This window comes from Rhinichthys klamathensis, unplaced genomic scaffold, assembly GCF_029890125.1.
Source record: "Rhinichthys klamathensis goyatoka isolate OS25496 unplaced genomic scaffold, OSU_Roscu_1.1 h1tg000421l_1, whole genome shotgun sequence".
Taxonomy (NCBI): Eukaryota; Metazoa; Chordata; class Actinopteri; order Cypriniformes; family Leuciscidae; genus Rhinichthys; species Rhinichthys klamathensis.
The window spans coordinates 383,375-403,407 of NW_026606919.1; the positions used below are offsets into that span (position 1 = coordinate 383,375).

General features: G+C 46.9%; 1 protein-coding gene across 1 annotated transcript in view; it reads right to left on the reverse strand.

The window, feature by feature from the left end:
• Nucleotides 1–7,431: 7,431 nt before the first annotated feature.
• The window catches only part of srpk2 (SRSF protein kinase 2), a 60,087-nt gene continuing 47,485 nt past the window's right edge, over nt 7,432–20,033 (reverse strand). Inside the window, 6 exon segments of the mRNA XM_056235391.1 lie at nt 7,432–8,058; nt 11,118–11,210; nt 14,534–14,603; nt 14,706–14,813; nt 14,890–14,990; nt 15,870–16,736. Coding sequence (XP_056091366.1) covers nt 7,874–8,058; nt 11,118–11,210; nt 14,534–14,603; nt 14,706–14,813; nt 14,890–14,990; nt 15,870–16,736 — 1,424 coding nt within the window. The 3' untranslated portion in view covers nt 7,432–7,873.

Below are 20,033 nucleotides of genomic sequence, written 5' to 3' on the forward strand. Positions count from 1 at the left end.
TCTCGCCGCGACAGCTTCAGAAGAGGACGACTTCAGTTTTAACGACTGTGAGTGTTCATGTACAGTATGGGTTAGGCCTCATGCTCACCTTTTAGATTTTTGAAATTTAAAGTCCCTGTAAAGTAAAAATGAAGTATGTGTTCTGAGTTTGTCACACCACAGAAAAATGTGTTATTAGCCACCCAGACAAATTTGAATGATAAAAAAAGCCGGCAAGTACATAAAATAAGCTATCAAAATCTTGAAGAAATGAGCAGTATTCTCTGCTCTCAAACGCTGGGGGCGTGTCTGCTGTGGGGGCGTGTCCGCTGGCTGCGCTGAAGCCACGCCCACTCGCGGGAAAGCTGCCGACGGTGATATTTGTGATACTGCTTTCAGGACGGGGAGATGAAGGCCGAGGCGGGAGATAGTCGGTTCGGCCCCATTCACCAGTAACAGCGGATTATCAGTGAATCCCAGTTGTCTCCGACGAAAGTTTATAAAACTATCCCGTGTAAAATGATCGCTACAGAGGCGGGTGTTGGCGGTGATCCTCAGCTCTCCATCAAGGTTGGCTCTTCACAAAATTAATCCACCTCTTCTTGATGTGATCGTTTTTAGGAAATTTAAATAAAGACACCGATCTGTTTTGTACATGATCGCATCCAGGTAGTAGCTAGGGGTGTCGCAATATACCGGTTTTGACGATAATCGTGATATTCAAAACGTGAAATATCGACATCGTGTGAATTTAGAGTGTGGCAATATACCGGTATTGGCGATAACCACGATGTTTAAAATGAATAGGACTTTTATGATACATGACACGTATACTCCAGCGCCAGTTGAGGTGGCAGTATTGCACCCGCTGACATCTATCAAATGAGAAGACGCAGCGCGCGCCCGCGCAGCCACTCTGGTATGGGAGTTCTTCGGCTTCAAAGAAAACAGCACATTAAAGGGGGTCGAACACCGGACGTGAAGCGCAGAGAATTCTTTAAAATTCAAACACATTATTTTCTAGGAGTTTACACACACCACCGGCACCATTCGGCGTCTGTCCGCGACGCCCAGCAATGGCTCGGATTTTCAGGTGAGATTCTCAAATCATTAACGGATGCGCTCTGACTGAGGTAAAGTGTTCAGACTGCAGACTTAGCAACGATTGTATTTAATTGTACAGTACAATCATACATGATCTTAATTTCATAATGTCCTTACACATAACAATATTGCTGGCCATGAACTGAGAAAGTGCGCGTCGCGGCGCTGCGCTTCTCGTCCGGTGCGCGACCCCCTTAAGCCCAATCTGCAGAATGTGTAGCAGCTAGCCAGCAACCTTTTTACCCATCTCCGTGTCCATCACCCTGCGGATTACGCTATTTTACAGAGAGTAAATTGCGATTATTTTACTTCATGGAATGGGAAATGTGACATTAACCTGTTAACAGGGTTTCTGTTTTCATATTTGTTTAAATATTATTAAGTGATTATTAAGTACCCCGTTTTCTTTACTCGTCTTATTTTTGTATTTTCACTTGATTTGTTTTGTTCAAATCTGCATGACTTGCACCGGCGCAACAATAGGTTTAAGAGCTTTTCAGTTCTTCAGGAAACATTCAGACAGTGTTTCGATCCAGTTTGAAACCAGATATACTTCACATGCTTGTCTTACTTCACAAAAATGTGCACTCAAATATAAGAACGCAAGAAGTAAAAATGCAAAAAAAAGAAAAATTAAATAAAGTAAAAATTAATTTAACTGATTTGACATTTTTCCCCCCAAGGTTTCTATAGATATCGCGATATATCGATATCGTGAATTATTTTGGCCACAATAACCGTGGTGTGAAAAATCTAACATCGTGACAGCCCTAGTAGTAGCCTACGCATTTCCGTGTCGAAGGCATAGCTAGCTAGCCAACTGTAGGCTGCTGTAGTAACTAATAATACTGACAGTAAGTCGCGATTGAGTGGCCTCAGTGCGTCATCAAGTAGGGGGGTGTCCAGCAGCTCAGGGGCTCCAGTGTGTCATCGAGCCCCGTTTTAGCACCGCCCAAAAAATCCGGAAAATAGCAATGGTGAAAAACTGTTTAACGGTCTAACTCCACAATTCAGTAATTCACAGTTCACAGTCTTTGTAATATGTTTTAGCAATACATTTCTAACATTTATAATGGGTTTAGAATTTTTTTTTAGAATTGCCTTTACAGGGACTTTAATAAAAAAAACCTGTCAAATCGTGTAAATATTGCTATTTTTTCAGTAGGCCTACCGCATAATCTCATTTATTTTAATATCAATTATCTAAAAAGTGTCAAGCATCATGCCTGACACACACATGAACACTGTACAGTTGGGTTTATGACTGCAAGTCCTCTTTAAATGCTAGAAGTGAGAAACGTGTATTAATGTCGTGTGTAACTTGAAACGGTCCCTAAATGTAGAATATCCAGTGTCAGGGTAAGTTGTGTCAGGCCCACTTGCCTGTTATCTACTATAGCCTACATCCCCACTAATGTGCATGTTTGGTCTTCTATATCACAGTATCAGTGCATTAAGCGTGTAGAGTCCCGACAGCAGGGGGTCCCCAGTGTTGAGGGGATCCCCAGTGTTGAGGGGATCCCAGTGTTGAGTGTTGAGGGGATTCCCAGTGTTGAGTGTTGAGGGGATCCCCAGTGTTGAGTGTTGAGGGGATCCTCAGTGTTGAGGGGATCCTCAGTGTTAGGGGATCCCCAGTGTTGAGTGTTGAGGGGATCCTCAGTGTTGAGGGGATCCTCAGTGTTGAGTGTTGAGGGGATCCCCAGTGTTGAGTGTTGAGGGGATCCTCAGTGTTGAGGGGATCCTCAGTGTTAGGGGATCCCCAGTGTTGAGTGTTGAGGGGATCCTCAGTGTTGAGGGATCCCCAGTGTTGAGGGGATCCCCAGTGTTGAGTGTTGAGGGGATCCTCAGTGTTGAGTGTTGAGGGGATCCTCAGTGTTGAGGGGATCCTCAGTGTTGAGGGGATCCCCAGTGTTGAGGGATCCCCAGTGTTGAGTGTTGAGGGGATCCTCAGTGTTGAGGGATCCCCAGTGTTGAGGGGATCCCCAGTGTTGAGTGTTGAGGGGATCCTCAGTGTTGAGGGATCCCCAGTGTTGAGGGGATCCCCAGTGTTGAGTGTTGAGGGGATCCCCAGTGTTGAGTGTTGAGGGGATCCTCAGTGTTGAGGGGATCCCCAGTGTTGAGTGTTGAGGGGATCCCCAGTGTTGAGTGTTGAGGGGATCCCCAGTGTTGAGTGTTGAGGGGATCCCCAGTGTTGAGGGGATCCTCAGTGTTGAGTGTTGAGGGGATCCCCAGTGTTGAGGGGATCCACAGTGTTGAGGGGATCCCCAGTGTTGAGTGTTGAGGGGATCCCCAGTGTTGAGTGTTGAGGGGATCCTCAGTGTTGAGTGTTGAGGGGATCCTCAGTGTTGAGGGGTCCCCAGTGTTGAGGGGATCCTCAGTGTTGAGGGGATCCTCAGTGTTGAGTGTTGAGGGGATCCCCAGTGTTGAGGGATCCCCAGTGTTGAGGGATCCCCAGTGTTGAGGGATCCCCAGTGTTGAGGGGTCCCCAGTGTTGAGGGGATCCTCAGTGTTGAGTGTTGAGGGGATACTCAGTGTTGAGGGGTCCCCAGTGTTGAGGGGATCCTGTGTTGAGGGGTCCCCAGTGTTGAGGGATCCCCAGTGTTGAGGGATCCCCAGTGTTGAGGGGATCCCCAGTGTTGAGTGTTGAGGGGATCCCCAGTGTTGAGGGGATCCTGTGTTGAGTGTTGAGGGGATCCCCAGTGTTGAGTGTTGAGGGGATCCCCAGTGTTGAGGGGATCCTCAGTGTTGAGGGGATCCTCAGTGTTGAGGGGATCCTCAGTGTTGAGTGTTGAGGGGATCCTCAGTGTTGAGGGATCCCAGTGTTGAGGGGTCCCCAGTGTTGAGGGATCCCCAGTGTTGAGGGATCCCCAGTGTTGAGGGATCCCCAGTGTTGAGGGATCCCCAGTGTTGAGGGGTCCCCAGTGTTGAGGGGTCCCCAGTGTTGAGGGGTCCCCAGTGTTGAGGGATCCCCAGTGTTGAGGGATCCCCAGTGTTGAGGGGATCCCCAGTGTTGAGGAGATCCTCAGTGTTGAGGGATCCCCAGTGTTGAGGGATCCCCAGTGTTGAGTGTTGAGGGGATCCTCAGTGTTGAGTGTTGAGGGGATCCTCAGTGTTGAGTGTTGAGGGGATCCCCAGTGTTGAGGGGATCCTCAGTGTTGAGGGGATCCCCAGTGTTGAGGGGATCCCCAGTGTTGAGGGGATCCCCAGTGTTGAGGGGATCCTCAGTGTTGAGGGGGTCCCCAGTGTTGAGGGGATCCTCAGTGTTGAGTGTTGAGGGGATCCCCAGTGTTGAGAGGATCCTCAGTGTTGAGTGTTGAGGGGTCCCCAGTGTTGAGGGGTCCCCAGTGTTGAGGGATCCCCAGTGTTAAGGGGGTCCCCAGTGTTGAGGGGTCCCCAGTGTTGAGGGGATCCCCAGTGTTGAGGGATCCCCAGTGTTGAGTGTTGAGGGGATCCTCAGTGTTGAGGGGATCCCCAGTGTTGAGAGGATCCTCAGTGTTGAGTGTTGAGGGGATCCTCAGTGTTGAGGGGTCCCCAGTGTTGAGGGATCCCCAGTGTTAAGGGGGTCCCCAGTGTTGAGGGGATCCCCAGTGTTGAGGGATCCCCAGTGTTGAGGGATCCCCAGTGTTGAGTGTTGAGGGGATCCTCAGTGTTGAGGGGTCCCCAGTGTTGAGGGGATCCTCAGTGTTGAGGGGATCCTCAGTGTTGAGTGTTGAGGGGATCCTCAGTGTTGAGGGGATCCCCAGTGTTGAGGGATCCCCAGTGTTGAGGGGATCCTCAGTGTTGAGGGGATCCCCAGTGTTGAGGGATCCCCAGTGTTGAGGGATCCCCAGTGTTGAGGGATCCCCAGTGTTGAGGGATCCCCAGTGTTGAGGGATCCCCAGTGTTGAGGGGATCCCCAGTGTTGAGGGGTCCCCAGTGTTGAGGGGATCCTCAGTGTTGAGGGGATCCTCAGTGTTGAGGGGATCCTCAGTGTTGAGGGGATCCCCAGTGTTGAGGGATCCCCAGTGTTGAGGGGATCCCCAGTGTTGAGGGGTCCCCAGTGTTGAGGGGATCCTCAGTGTTGAGGGATCCCCAGTGTTAAGGGGATCCCCAGTGTTGAGGGATCCCCAGTGTTGAGGGGATCCCCAGTGTTGAGGGATCCCCAGTGTTGAGGGATCCCCAGTGTTGAGGGGATCCTCAGTGTTGAGTGTTGAGGGGATCCTCAGTGTTAAAGGGAATCCTCAGTGTTGAGGGGATCCTCAGTGTTGAGGGATCCCCAGTGTTGAGGGATCCCCAGTTCTGCAGGCGAGAGACATACATGTCGTCTACCTCAGATTTAACGTTTGATCTGCACATCAGCATCGCTAACATTATAATCTCGTTCACGGTAGAGAAAGCTGCTTAAATGTGCAAAACTAACTGTGAAGCCTTCAATGTAAACAGTTTTTGTGTCTTTATCAGCTTTTCCATATATACATAAACTGGCCCTGATAATCATCACAAATACTGACCGCTTGCTCCATTTCTGTAAACCCGTACGTCCCTCTCGCCCGTTGCTCTGGTCTGCGCTGGCGCCCCCTGCTGGTGAGGAGGGCTAACAGCAGATGGAGGTTATCGATCGGCAATCAACTGATATTCCTGCAGTTCCTGGATGTCAAATGTTGAATTTTCTGTCGAATTTGAACCACTGAATTTGTAAAGCAAAATAAAATGGACTGAAAATGACCTGTCGAATATTATAGGTTGTATTTTTAAACAGAATTACCATTTTGGAAGAGAAATCTGAATGGTGAAAATGGATTATTGAATTTTTAATGATGAAAACGTGTGTGAAATGTTTTGAATTAAAATATTCACAGCTTAAATATACAACCATGTTGAATTAGCCTAAAAATGCAATGTATTAAAATGCAAGCACTGTTAATGCAATGCATATTTTTTCAAGTAGTGCAATTCAAAATACTTTTTTGTTTCAAAAACATTTGTCATTATTTTACTTCCATATTTCTCATTCATAACTGAACATGTTTGCATTGAGAAGCGTCTGACTGATTTCTGCTTGAGTTGAGTTGACCTCTGACCCACGGTTGATCTGCTGTGGTGGAAGACACATGAACGTTAGTGCTTCCCAAACCACTGATGATGATGAGGATTTCAGACAGTAACAGGGATTCACTTCATCCTGACGGTAAATATGAATGATATCTGAAATATAGACCAGAAGAACGGTGGAAAGTTCAGGCAACGTGATCCAATAATTTACAATTTTATTAAATCTTTCAATGTAAAACGAGGGGCGTTGGGAAGAACAGTCAGCGAGGCTGCGAGACACATCAGGGGCTTTTGCTGCAAAAATTCATCATCATAATCACTATTATTGCAAAAACGTCCAATAAAGTCCATGACTGTCACATGATCCTCAGAGCAGCGCAAGTCCATGTCATGAAGGAAGTGACAGCCAATAAAAACTAACAAAAACAGGAAGTAGACAAAACACAATCACCTTATTACGACTAACTCTGTCACTGTCACAACATCAGAGAACTTCTTTTCTGTTTAAACGAATTTAAATATTTTAAAAAATATTTCATCATCTACTTTTATTGCGAAAATAGGCAACTGGACTAACTGTGATGATGATGATGATGATGAGCAGCGTGAGGCCACGGTAACGGCACTGTCCACGTCTCCATGACGACCGCCACCATGACGACCGCCACCGTGTCCCTCGTCTCCATGATGACCGCGGGCCGTAAAGCTTGTCTCCATGACGACCTCCGTGTGATGCTCGTCTCCAAACAGCAATGCGTGTTTATCTTGCGCTCAAGCAGTTGCGAGTTTTTGGACAGTTTGCTGGATCTCTGTACATGAATTCCCTGAACGAAACGTACAAACAAACACAAGTGCGTCCTCATGAACCCGAGACCCCCATCCTGCCGACAGTCAGAAGAATCAGCTGGAGAATCAGGAATGTTGTCCTCGGGATTTGGGGAATCAAAGCTCAGAGTAAAAACATAAAACCAGACGAGGAACTCAACGGCATGAACGCAGAAATGTCCATCCATCCGTTCGTCTCTGGCGTCTCTCCACAAACTTTCCAGAGCCTGTGTGTGTGTGAGTGTGGAAGGTAAACAGCTCCACTGCAGAACCTGATTGGACGGTAGGGCGAGAGGAGGCGGGGCTTCATGCAGAGTGTCTCAGGTGGGCTTCCTGGATGTCAGACACATCAACTAGCAGTTTGAGTCACTCACACACACACACACACACACACACACACACACACACACACACACACACACACTGTTGTAACAGTAACTCTCAGATTCATTCACTGAGACGAATAGCTATATTACAGATTGACTGCTCACATATATTAATCTCTGTGTGAATTAATTCATCTGTGTAAATTATTGTTTTTCTAGGACATTCACAAGAGTTTCACTGAAGGCCTCAAGAAGAAACTGAGTTCCACGAGTTATAAACCTTACCAAAACACTCTGTCCCGTTTCTTAAAATTAAACATCTTAAAATGTTTAATCATAAAAATATCATAAATAAAATGTCAAAAGTCTTTTTTATCTGTCAGTTAATGTGAAATGATCTCACTTTCTGTGTTCAGCCTGTAAAATTCTGTTGAATGAGGTGGAGGAAGACGGTGAATGAAGCTTCAGGTATAAAGACAGGCTTGTTTCTCCCGTGTGTGTGTGTGTGTTGAAGCCCACCCTCGTATCTCTGAAGTCTCTAGTTCTCTAGTGACGGTGGGCTGCAGTTCTGAATGTGGAACCGTCAGTGAGTCTGAGGGGCAGAAGTGCTACGAGTTCAGCCAGGGGTGGTTGAGGCACTCTGAAGCAGAGGCCCGTTTCTCCGGCACCATCTCCAGCATGGGCAACAAGAAGTGTGTGAAGTGACCAGCGTCCTCGGCCGACCAGCCGTACTTTTCCACCAGCACATCAAACAGAGTCCAGGGCTTGAGTTTCGTGATGTGCCGCAGTTCACCTGGAGAGAGAGACGCCAGATCAGCTGCTGCAGGAAAACACAGCTGCAAGCCCCGCCCCATCACTAATGCAAGACCCGGCCCCTTCATTACTGCAAGCCCTGCCCCATTACTACTGAGAGACCCGCCCCATCAATAATGCAAGACCCGCCCCTTTATTACTGCAAGACCCACCCCTTTATTACTGCAAGACCTGCCCCCTTTATTACTGCAAGACCTGCCCGTTTATTACTGCAAGACCCGCCCGTTTATTACTGCAAGACCTGCCCTTTTATTACTGCAAAACCCGCCCGTTTATTACTGCAAGACCCGCCCCTTTATTACTGCAAGACCCACCCCTTTATTACTGCAAGACCTGCCCCTTTATTACTGCAAGACCCGCCCCCTTTATTACTGTAAGACCCGCCCCCTTTATTACTGCAAGACCCGCCCGTTTATTACTGCAAGACCCGCCCCTTTATTACTGCAAGACACGCCCCTTTATTACTGCAAGACCTGCCCCTTTATTACTGCAAGACCCGCCCCCTTTATTACTGTAAGACCCGCCCCCTTTATTACTGTAAGACCCGCCCCCTTTATTACTGCAAGACCTGCCCCTTTATTACTGCAAGACCTGCCCCCTTTATTACTGCAAGACCTGCCCGTTTATTACTGCAAGACCCGCCCCTTTATTACTGCAAGACCTGCCCCCTTTATTACTGCAAGACCTGCCCGTTTATTACTGCAAGACCTGCCCCTTTATTACTGCAAGACCTGCCCCCTTTATTACTGTAAGACCCGCCCCCTTTATTACTGCAAGACCTGCCCGTTTATTACTGCAAGACCTGCCCCCTTTATTACTGTAAGACCCGCCCCCTTTATTACTGCAAGACCTGCCCGTTTATTACTGCAAGACCTGCCCCCTTTATTACTGCAAGACCTGCCCCCTTTATTACTGCAAGACCTGCCCGTTTATTACTGCAAGACCCGGCCCTTTATTACTGCAAGACCCGCCCCTTTATTACTGCAAGACCGGCCCCCTTTATTACTGCAAGACCTGCCCCTTTATTACTGCAAGACCTGCCCCCTTTATTACTGCAAGACCTGCCCGTTTATTACTGCAAGACCTGCCCCTTTATTACTGCAAGACCTGCCCCCTTTATTACTGCAAGACCTGCCCCCTTTATTACTGCAAGACCTGCCCCCTTTATTACTGCAAGACCTGCCCCCTTTATTACTGCAAGACCCGCCTGTTTATTACTGCAAGACCCCCCCTTTATTACTGCAAGACCCGCCCCTTTATTACTGCAAGACCTGCCCCTTTATTACTGCAAGACCCGCCCCCTTTATTACTGTAAGACCCGCCCCCTTTTTTACTGCAAGACCTGCCCCTTTATTACTGCAAGACCTGCCCCCTTTATTACTGCAAGACCTGCCCGTTTATTACTGCAAGACCCGCCCCTTTATTACTGCAAGACCTGCCCCCTTTATTACTGCAAGACCCGCCCGTTTATTACTGCAAGACCCGCCCCTTTATTACTGCAAGACCCGCCCCTTTATTACTGCAAGACCTGCCCCTTTATTACTGCAAGACCCGCCCCCTTTATTACTGTAAGACCCGCCCCCTTTATTACTGCAAGACCTGCCCCTTTATTACTGCAAGACCTGCCCCCTTTATTACTGCAAGACCTGCCCGTTTATTACTGCAAGACCCGCCCCTTTATTACTGCAAGACCTGCCCCCTTTATTACTGCAAGACCTGCCCGTTTATTACTGCAAGACCTGCCCCTTTATTACTGCAAGACCTGCCCCCTTTATTACTGTAAGACCCGCCCCCTTTATTACTGCAAGACCTGCCCGTTTATTACTGCAAGACCTGCCCCCTTTATTACTGTAAGACCCGCCCCCTTTATTACTGCAAGACCTGCCCGTTTATTACTGCAAGACCTGCCCGTTTATTACTGCAAGACCCGCCCCTTTATTACTGCAAGACCCGCCCCTTTATTACTGCAAGACCGGCCCCCTTTATTACTGCAAGACCTGCCCGTTTATTACTGCAAGACCTGCCCCTTTATTACTGCAAGACCTGCCCCTTTATTACTGCAAGACCTGCCCCTTTATTACTGCAAGACCGGCCCCCTTTATTACTGCAAGACCTGCCCCCTTTATTACTGCAAGACCTGCCCCCTTTATTACTGCAAGACCCGCCCGTTTATTACTGCAAGACCCGCCCCTTTATGACTGCAAGACCCGCCCCTTTATTACTGCAAGACCGGCCCCCTTTATTACTGCAAGACCTGCCCCCTTTATTACTGTAAGACCCGCCCCCTTTATTACTGCAAGACCGGCCCCCTTTATTACTGCAAGACCTGCCCCTTTATTACTGCAAGACCTGCCCCCTTTATTACTGTAAGACCCGCCCCCTTTATTACTGCAAGACCTGCCACCTTTATTACTGTAAGACCTGCCCCCTTTATTACTGTAAGACCCGCCCCTTTATTACTGCAAGACCTGCCCCCTTTATTACTGTAAGACCTGACCCCTTTATTACTGTAAGACCTGCCCCCTTTATTACTGCAAGACCTGCCCTCTTTAATACTGTAAGACCCGCCCCTTTATTACTGCAAGACCTTCCCCCTTTATTACTGCAAGACCCGCCCCCTTTATTACTGCAAGACCCGCCCTCTTTAATACTGTGAGACCTGTCCCCTTTATTACTGCAAGACACGCCCACATTATTGCTGTAAGACACACCCACATTATTGCCGTAAGACACACCCACATTATTGCCGTAAGACACACCCACATTATTGCTGTAAGACACACCCACATTATTGCCGTAAGACACCCCCACATTATTGCCGTAAGACACCCCCACATTATTGCTGTAAGACACACCCACATTATTGCCGTAAGACACACCCACATTATTGCTGTAAGACACACCCACATTATTGCTGTAAGACACACCCACATTATTGACCTCAGAGCAGAACCATTTGAGAGACTGGATTACAGGTCTGATGGTGTAAATGAAACGGTCCTGAAGGAGACAGGAGTCAGACTGCAGAGTTACGGTTACCTTTCTTTGAGAAGAACTCACGGCTGTATTTTCCTGCTGCGATGATCTTGCGGGGGATTTTTCCCAGCAACTCCATAATCAGAGCGATGTGGTCTGACCACCAAACACACACACACACAACATCAGTTATTCATGCAGTGGTGCAGGAGGACGGAGGGACGCGTCGGCCATTACACACACACTGACGTCTGGTTAACACCAGTTCAGCTCACACACACGTCTGCCATTAAAGGCTCATGAAATGGAAAATCCAGATATCTGCATATATAAGAAGTTCACCAATCACAGCAGCGGCTGTTAACTCGAGTTTCTGAAAGAGGAAATCATGTCTACGAATATTTGGAAAATATTTTTGGTGAAAAAAAAATCTATAAAATAACCTCCAAAACATAAGATAAAGGTGTGAAAATGCATTTCATGACCCTTTAGAATCCAGCCCTGTAACGGCAGTGTGTGTGTGTGTGTGTGTGTGTGTGGCGGACACTCACATCCGTCGCTCCCTCTGAGTCTAACACTACCTCTCCGGTTGAAGAACTCCCGGGAATATTTTCCAGAAAGAGCAAAGTGTCGAGGAATGCAGCCAAGAAGCTCTATGATGTGAGCTATGTGATCTACAGGAGACAGAAAGAGGAAGAGGAGGGAAAAGTGGCGGGAATATAGAGAAAGAGATAAAGCGGAAGAGCCGGGAGTTTAGATCAGCCAGAAACACTCTAAACACTGACATCTGAACTCTAATGGTTACGCTGGGTTTTAAACTGCATCTCGAGCGACAGACAAGAACAGAGCGAAGAGTAACAGGGTTCACAGCGAAATAATGTTCAGAATGGAATACTAGTGTCACATAACCTCATCCGGCTGCATGTGTACTTCAGAGTGGCGGAAGAGCGGATCATGTCTCTGTGTAACGCTCGATTGTGATTGGTCACTGGTGTAACGCTCGCTTGTGATTGGTCACTGGTGTAACGCTCCCTTGTGATTGGTCACTGGTGTAACGCTCGCTTGTGATTGGTCACTGGTGTAACGCTCGCTTGTGATTGGTCACTGGTGTAACGCTCGCTTGTGATTGGTCACTGGTGTAACGCTCGCTTGTGAGGGATTGAGGGATTGGTCACTGGTGTAACGCTCGATTGTGATTGGTCACTGGTGTAACGCTCCCTTGTGATTGGTCACTGGTGTAACGCTCGCTTGTGATTGGTCACTGGAGTTAACGCTCGATTGTGATTGGTCACTGGAGTTAACGCTCGATTGTGATTGGTCACTAGTGTAACGCTCGATTGTGATTGTCACTGGTGTAACGCTCCCTTGTGATTGGTCACTGGAGTTAACGCTCGATTGTGATTGGTCACTGGTGTAATGCTCGATTGTGATTGGTCACTGGTGTAATGCTCGATTGTGATTGGTCACTGGTGTAATGCTCGATTGTGATTGGTCACTGGTGTAATGCTCGATTGTGATTGGTCACTGGTGTAACGCTCGATTGTGATTGGTCACTGGTGTAACGCTCGATTGTGATTGGTCACTGGTGTAACGCTCGCTTGTGATTGGTCACTGGTGTAACGCTCGATTGTGATTGGTCACTGGTGTAACGCTCGATTGTGAGTGGTCACTGGTGTAATGCTCGATTGTGATTGGTCACTGGTGTAACGCTCGATTGCGATTGGTCACTGGTGTAACGCTCGCTTGTGATTGGTCACTGGTGTAACGCTCGATTGTGATTGGTCACTGGTGTAATGCTCGCTTGTGATTGGTCACTGGTGTAACGCTCGATTGTGATTGGTCACTGGTGTAACGCTCGATTGTGATTGGTCACTGGTGTAACGCTCGCTTGTGATTGGTCACTGGTGTAACGCTCGCTTGTGATTGGTCACTGGTGTAACGCTCGCTTGTGATTGGTCACTGGTGTAACGCTCGCTTGTGATTGGTCACTGGTGTAACGCTCGCTTGTGATTGGTCACTGGTGTAACGCTCGCTTGTGATTGGTCACTGGTGTAACGCTCGCTTGTGATTGGTCACTAGTGTAACGCTCGCTTGTGATTGGTCACTGGTGTAACGTTCGCTTGTGATTGGTCACTAGTGTAACGCTCGATTGTGATTGGTCACTGGTGTAACGCTCCCTTGTGATTGGTCACTGGTGTAACGCTCGCTTGTGATTGGTCACTGGAGTTAACGCTCGATTGTGATTGGTCACTAGTGTAACGCTCGATTGTGATTGGTCACTAGTGTAACGCTCCCTTGTGATTGGTCACTGGTGTAACGCTCACTTGTGATTGGTCACTGGAGTTAACGCTCGATTGTGATTGGTCACTGGTGTAACGCTCGCTTGTGATTGGTCACTAGTGTAACGCTCGATTGTGATTGGTCACTGGTGTAACGCTCGATTGTGATTGGTCACTGGTGTAACGCTCGATTGTGATTGGTCACCGGTGTAACGCTCGATTGTGATTGGTCACTGGAGTTAACGCTCGATTGTGATTGGTCACTGGTGTAACGCTCGCTTGTGATTGGTCACTGGAGTTAACGCTCGCTTGTGATTGGTCACTGGTGTAACGCTCGATTGTGATTGGTCACTGGTGTAATGCTCGATTGTGATTGGTCACCGGTGTAACGCTCGCTTGTGATTGGTCACTGGAGTTAATGCTCGATTGTGACTGGTCACTGGTGTAATGCTCGCTTGTGATTGGTCACTGGTGTAACGCACGATTGTGATTGGTCACTGGTGTAATGCTCGATTGTGATTGGTCACTGGTGTAATGCTCGATTGTGATTGGTCACTGGTGTAACGCTCAATTGTGATTGGTCACTGATGTAATGCTTGATTGTGATTGGTCACTGGTGTAATGCTCGATTGTGATTGGTCACTGGTGTAATGCTCGATTAGTGATTGGTCTCTGGTGTAATGCTTGATTGTGATTGGTCACTGATGTAACACTAGATTGTGATTGGTCACTGGTGTAACGCTCGCTTGTGATTGGTCACTGGTGTAACGCTCGCTTGTGATTGGTCACTGGTGTAACGCTCGATTGTGATTGGTCACTGGTGTAATGCTCGATTGTGATTGGTCACCGGTGTAACGCTCGCTTGTGATTGGTCACTGGAGTTAACGCTCGATTGTGATTGGTCACTGGTGTAACGCTCGCTTGTGATTGGTCACTGGTGTAACGCTCGATTGTGATTGGTTACTGGTGTAACACTAGATTGTAATTGGTCACTGGTGTAATGCTCAATTGTGATTGGTCCCTGGTGTAATGCTCAATTGTGATTGGTCACTGGTTTAACGCTCGATTGTGATTGGTCACTGGTGTAATACTTGATAATGTTGGCAGTGTTGGCAGAATGAGAGATTCTCTAATCAGACTCTATGAATGTGCAGTGACCTGTCCTCCATTCTGAACCCAGAGGAGCGTAAACATCTGTACCTTCATCCCGAGAGTAGTCTTCCCCCGAGTGTGGCTCGAACAGATAGTCTCCGGTGGCGAGCTCGAACGCCTATGGACACAGAGGAGATGAAGCGTTCTAAAACACACACACACACACACACACACACACACACACACACACACACGCACACACGCACACACGCGCGCTCACCATGCAGGCTGTGCTCCAGATGTCGGCTGGAGTGCTGTATCCCGCACCAATCAGGACCTCGACGGACCGGTACTGCCTCGTCTGGATGTCCTCCGTGAAGTGCTTGTGCTGGAAACACAATCACACTTCAGATCTGCACACAGCTCACCTATTTACACTCATATGCACATTTACAGCATCTTACCACCCAGCATGCATTGCCCAGGTCAGCGATTTTGACTCTCAGAACATCTGCGTTGCGCGGATCCAGAGGATTGACCAGCAGATCGGCCGCTCGAACCCTCGCTGCAGGACAGACGGAGTGTGTATTAGTCAACATACAGCAGTGTGTGTCACTGGCTACGTTTACATGCACAACTTTGGTTTCAATCGGACTGAATTCATTCTGATTGATGAATCCGAAAGTAGTGTTTACATGGATGCTAAACGTGATCGGGTTGATGTGTGTGTTTTTATATCACAAGCTTCAAATCGGGAAAGATTTTTTGGCATGCGCATTTGTGCATAATAACCATTCCCCTACATTGGTTCTTTATTTGTTTTAAACCGCAGACTTAATATTGATCCATTTCTGGTCATAATTTGGAGACAATGAGCATATGAATTTATAAATGTATCAATTAAATTTATATTTATCAAGCAGTAAAAATGCCTGGGAACTGAAAAAAAGCACTGGTGGTCCATTGTCCTGCTGCACTTCACAGACACTGAGGAGTGAAAGGAGAATTATAGGATGACGGGAAACTCGTTTATATGACACTTTATTCAACAGGAACAACAGCTTGTTTCGTGCGTCACACGTCATTACGCTCTTTCTACGTCATTGCACATGCACAGTCCTTTCAGTTTGGGTTTTCAACCGATCAAGTGTTTACATGTTCTCTCGATCGGATTAGAAAAGGAATAAACGGATATAAAATAAATATATTTGGATCGAGCTCAATCGGATCGATTAAGGAGTTTATATGAAGGCTTTTCAGTCCGATTGAGCCGTCAATCCCATTATTAACGATTATTTGGTTGCATGTGAACGTAGCCAGCGTGTGTGTGTGTGTGTGACTGACTGCTGAGCGTGTCTCATGTAAACGTAGCCAGTGTGTGTGTGTGTGTGTGACTGACTGCTGAGCGTGTCTCATGTAAACGTAGCCAGTGTGTGTGACTGACCTCTGGGCGTGTCCCCGGTGCTGGACGAGGACACGGTTCTGCTGCGGTCAGTGTTCCCGCTGAGAGCCTGGGCCTCGTCCTCGGCGTCGGGGAGCGTGGGGTCCAGCGGGAGCTCGGGGAAGCGTGGGGTGGTGCCCCGGTGCCGAGACCCGTTGGGGAGTCCGGGTTCTGCGTTGAGGTGTCCGGGTTCTCCATTGGGGAGTCCGGGTTCTCCGTTGGGAAGCTCGTGGGAGGCGTCGGAAGCCTCGCGGTCGGTCGTGCTGATCTCCGACTCCACCAGAGGGCAGAGGAGCGAGGACTGAGGCATGCTGGGAGACTCACGCTCCTGCACACACATGATCACATGACCGTTAGTCTTAGAGGATTCATTGTGCTCTTGGCCTTCACCGTCTGCCTCCTCCTCCTCCTCCTCCTCCTCCTCCTCCTCCTCCTCCTCCTCCTCCTCCTCCTCCTCCTCCTCCTCCTCCTCCTCCTCCTCCTCCTCCTCCTCCTCCTCCTCCTCCTCCTCCTCCTCCTCCTCCTCCTCCTCCTCCTCTTCCTCCTCCTCCTCATCATCATCATCGTCGTATTCTTCTTCATCCTCCTCCTCCTCCTCGTCCTCTTGTCTCTCTGTCGTCTCAGTTTCTCCCTGGTTCGTACTCTCCTGTGTCTTCAGCTCATCTGTGGTGTTCTGCGTGGGCGTGACTTCTGTTTCCTCTTCCTCGGCTTTATCCTCCTCTTCCTCTCCCGCATCTTCATTTCCCTCCTGTTCTTCTGGTTGTCCTGAGTTTTCCCGCTCCTCCAGCTGTCCGGGTGGAGTATGTGTGGGTGACTCTTCTTCTTCCTCGTTCTCCTCACTTTCCTGCTGGTCCTGATCCGGTTCTGCGCCTGAGAGACACAGAGACATCGGCTCAAAAACACACAACCAAACTTTTTAGGTCGTCATCATTATTGTGAAGAATTTCAAAAAAAACCTCAGAACAATCCTCACAGTACATCAGCCAAAACTAAACCAACACAGACGTACATAAGGCCTTTGATTCAACAAGACAAACATTGTGGCGTCTTCTTGCGATTTAGGAGTTTTTACCAGGTTAGTTACATTACAAAGTACTGCTACTTTTCAACCTCATAGTATCATTATTTCTGTGATACAATAGTTGGAATTATCAAAGAAGTCCTGGGATAAAAGTTTAAAGTAAAAAAAAAAAAGCAATACGTATCGTATCGTCACTCGGTAAAGCGTGGGATGCAGTGGAGTAAAGCGTGGGATGCAGTGGAGTAAAGCGTGGGATGCAGGGGTGTAAAGCGTGGGATGCAGGGGTGTAAAGCGTGTTGTCTGGAGTGACGAATCATGCTTCTCTGTCTGCCAATCCGATGAACGAGTCTGGGTTTGGCGGTTCTCAGGTGAACGGTACTTGCTTGATTGCATTGTGCCAAGTGTAAAGTTTGGTGGAGGGGGGATTATGGTGTGGGGTTGTTTTTCAGGGGTTGGACTCGACCCCTTAGTTCCAGTGAAAGGAACTCATAATGCTTTGGCAATATAGTGTACACTCACCTAAAGGATTATTAGGAACACCTGTTCAATTTCTCATTAATGCAATTATCTAATCAACCAATCACATGGCAGTTGCTTCAATGCATTTAGGGCTGTGGTCCTGGTCAAGACAATCTCCTGAACTCCAAACTGAATGTCAGAATGGGAAGGAAAGGTGATTTAAGCAATTTTGAGCGTGGCATGGTTGTTGGTGCCAGACGGGCCGGTCTGAGTATTTCACAATCTGCTCAGTTACTGGGATTTTCACGCACAACCATTTCTAGGGTTTACAAAGAATGGTGTGAAAAGGGAAAAACATCCCGTATGCGGCAGTCCTGTGGGGGAAAATGCCTTGTTGATGCTAGAGGTCAGAGGAGAATGGGCCGACTGATTCAAGCTGATAGAAGGGCAACAGTGACTGAAATAACCACTCGTTACAACCGAGGTATGCAGCAAAGCATTTGTGAAGCCACAACACGCACAACCTTGAGGCGGATGGGCTACAACAGCAGAAGACCCCACCGGGTACCACTCATCTCCACTACAAATAGGAAAAAGAGGCTACAATTTGCAAGAGCTCACCAAAATTGGACAGTTGAAGACTGGAAAAATGTTGCCTGGTCTGATGAGTCTCGATTTCTGTTGAGACATTCAGATGGTAGAGTCAGAATTTGGCGTAAACAGAATGAGAACATGGATCCATCATGCCACCACTGTGCAGGCTGGTGGTGGTGGTGTAATGGTGTGGGGTTTTCTTGGCACACTTTAGGCCCCTTAGTGCCAATTGGGCATCGTTTAAATGCCACGGCCGACCTGAGCATTGTTTCTGACCATGTCCATCCCTTTATGGCCACCATGTACCCATCCTCTGATGGCTACTTCCAGCAGGATAATGCACCATGTCACAAAGCTCGAATCATTTCAAATTGGTTTCTTGAACATGACAATGAGTTCACTGTACTAAAATGGCCCCCACAGTAGGGATGCGCGGTATACCGGTACTGCAAAAATACCGGTATATATTATATTTCAAACGGTACAATATCATAATTTTGTTCAATTCGGTATTTGATGCGCTGCTGTTTCGAAGTTCACCGCTAGAAGGCAGGGCGCTACCTAAACTGACGCGGGTCACGCGAAACCGGCAAACGGTGACAACGGAGGAACACGATGGATCAAACGAAGCTCATTCGAATTTCTAAAACGCCCGAAATGAATAAATAGAGAGAGCAGTATGAGTGAAATAAGGCATTACTTTGCCAACAAAAGTAATGAGAAAAGTAAAGAAACAGATCTCAATGCACCACTCTGCACACGGGGAGGCAACACATCAAATCTGCCTATAGTACTTGACTTGTCAGTTGCTCATCTTGACTTGTTCAGAGAGTTCAGAGATTGACAGGTTAGTCCATCATTAAACTGATTTAATTTAGACTTTTATTGAAAATTGAACAGCGCACATACATAAGAGCTTATCATATATGATACGGTAAACACGAAGGCTCAAATCTGCTTGCATGACATGCTAGAACCAATTAAGTTTAGTCTCATCATTTTTGCACTTTCAAACAAACATATATTAATTGAATTTGAATGAATAAAGAATAAAAATGTGAATAATATTAATTTTAGTATTAGTGATAGTAAAATGAATGGCATATTAGTGCCGCTGTGGCGACCCCTAGAGCAATAAGCCGAGAGAGGGAGAGAGTAACAGTAGTAATATTAATATTACTAATATTACAAGCTACATTTGTCAACATTCATTAGGTAACCTGACCTAACAGTAATATAGCATTTATTAATCTATATCAATCAGTAATTAAAATGACCTAGAAAATTAAATATACTAATACATGTTTAGCATGTTAACATTACTTTATGCAATGCATTAAACTAATATGAACCCAAACAGTAACCAAACCAAGATGAATAAATGCAATAAATGTTGATAAATCTCTGTTGATGCATGACAGCTAATGGTTTACATGTCATTTCATTATTATATTATTATTATTATATGTGAATCTATTATTATAGATATTAACCTATTTTAATTGTATAATTTCAGTTTTTTTTTTTTTTTTCAAAATCAAATTTGAACCTATGTTCCCTGACTGATTTTCTTCTTTTTTTTTTTTTACAATTTGATACATTTTCTTTGCACATTTGGTAGTGGAGTTTCAAGCAGTGTTTTTTAAGTGTCACTTAAATTTTGAGACTGTTTTTTTTTAACCTGTGGTATCGATTTAGTATCGATACCGAGGTATTAGGTTCTGGTATCGTACCGAAGCCAAAATTGTGGTATCGAGCCATCCCTAACACACAGTCACCAGATCTCAACCCAATAGAGCATCTTTGGGATGTGGGGGAACGGGAGCTTCGTGCCCTGGATGTGCATCCCACAAATCTCCATCAACTGCAAGATGCTATCCTATCAATATGGGCCAACATTTCTAAAGAATGCTTTCAGCACCTTGTTGAATCAATGCCACGCAGAATTAAGGCAGTTCTGAAGGCGAAAGGGGGTCAAACACAGTATTAGTATGGTGTTCCTAATAATCCTTTAGGTGAGTTTATGTATCCATTTACAGAATATACATGCATGTACGTTAGATCTGCTCCTGTCAAATAATGAACAGTAATGA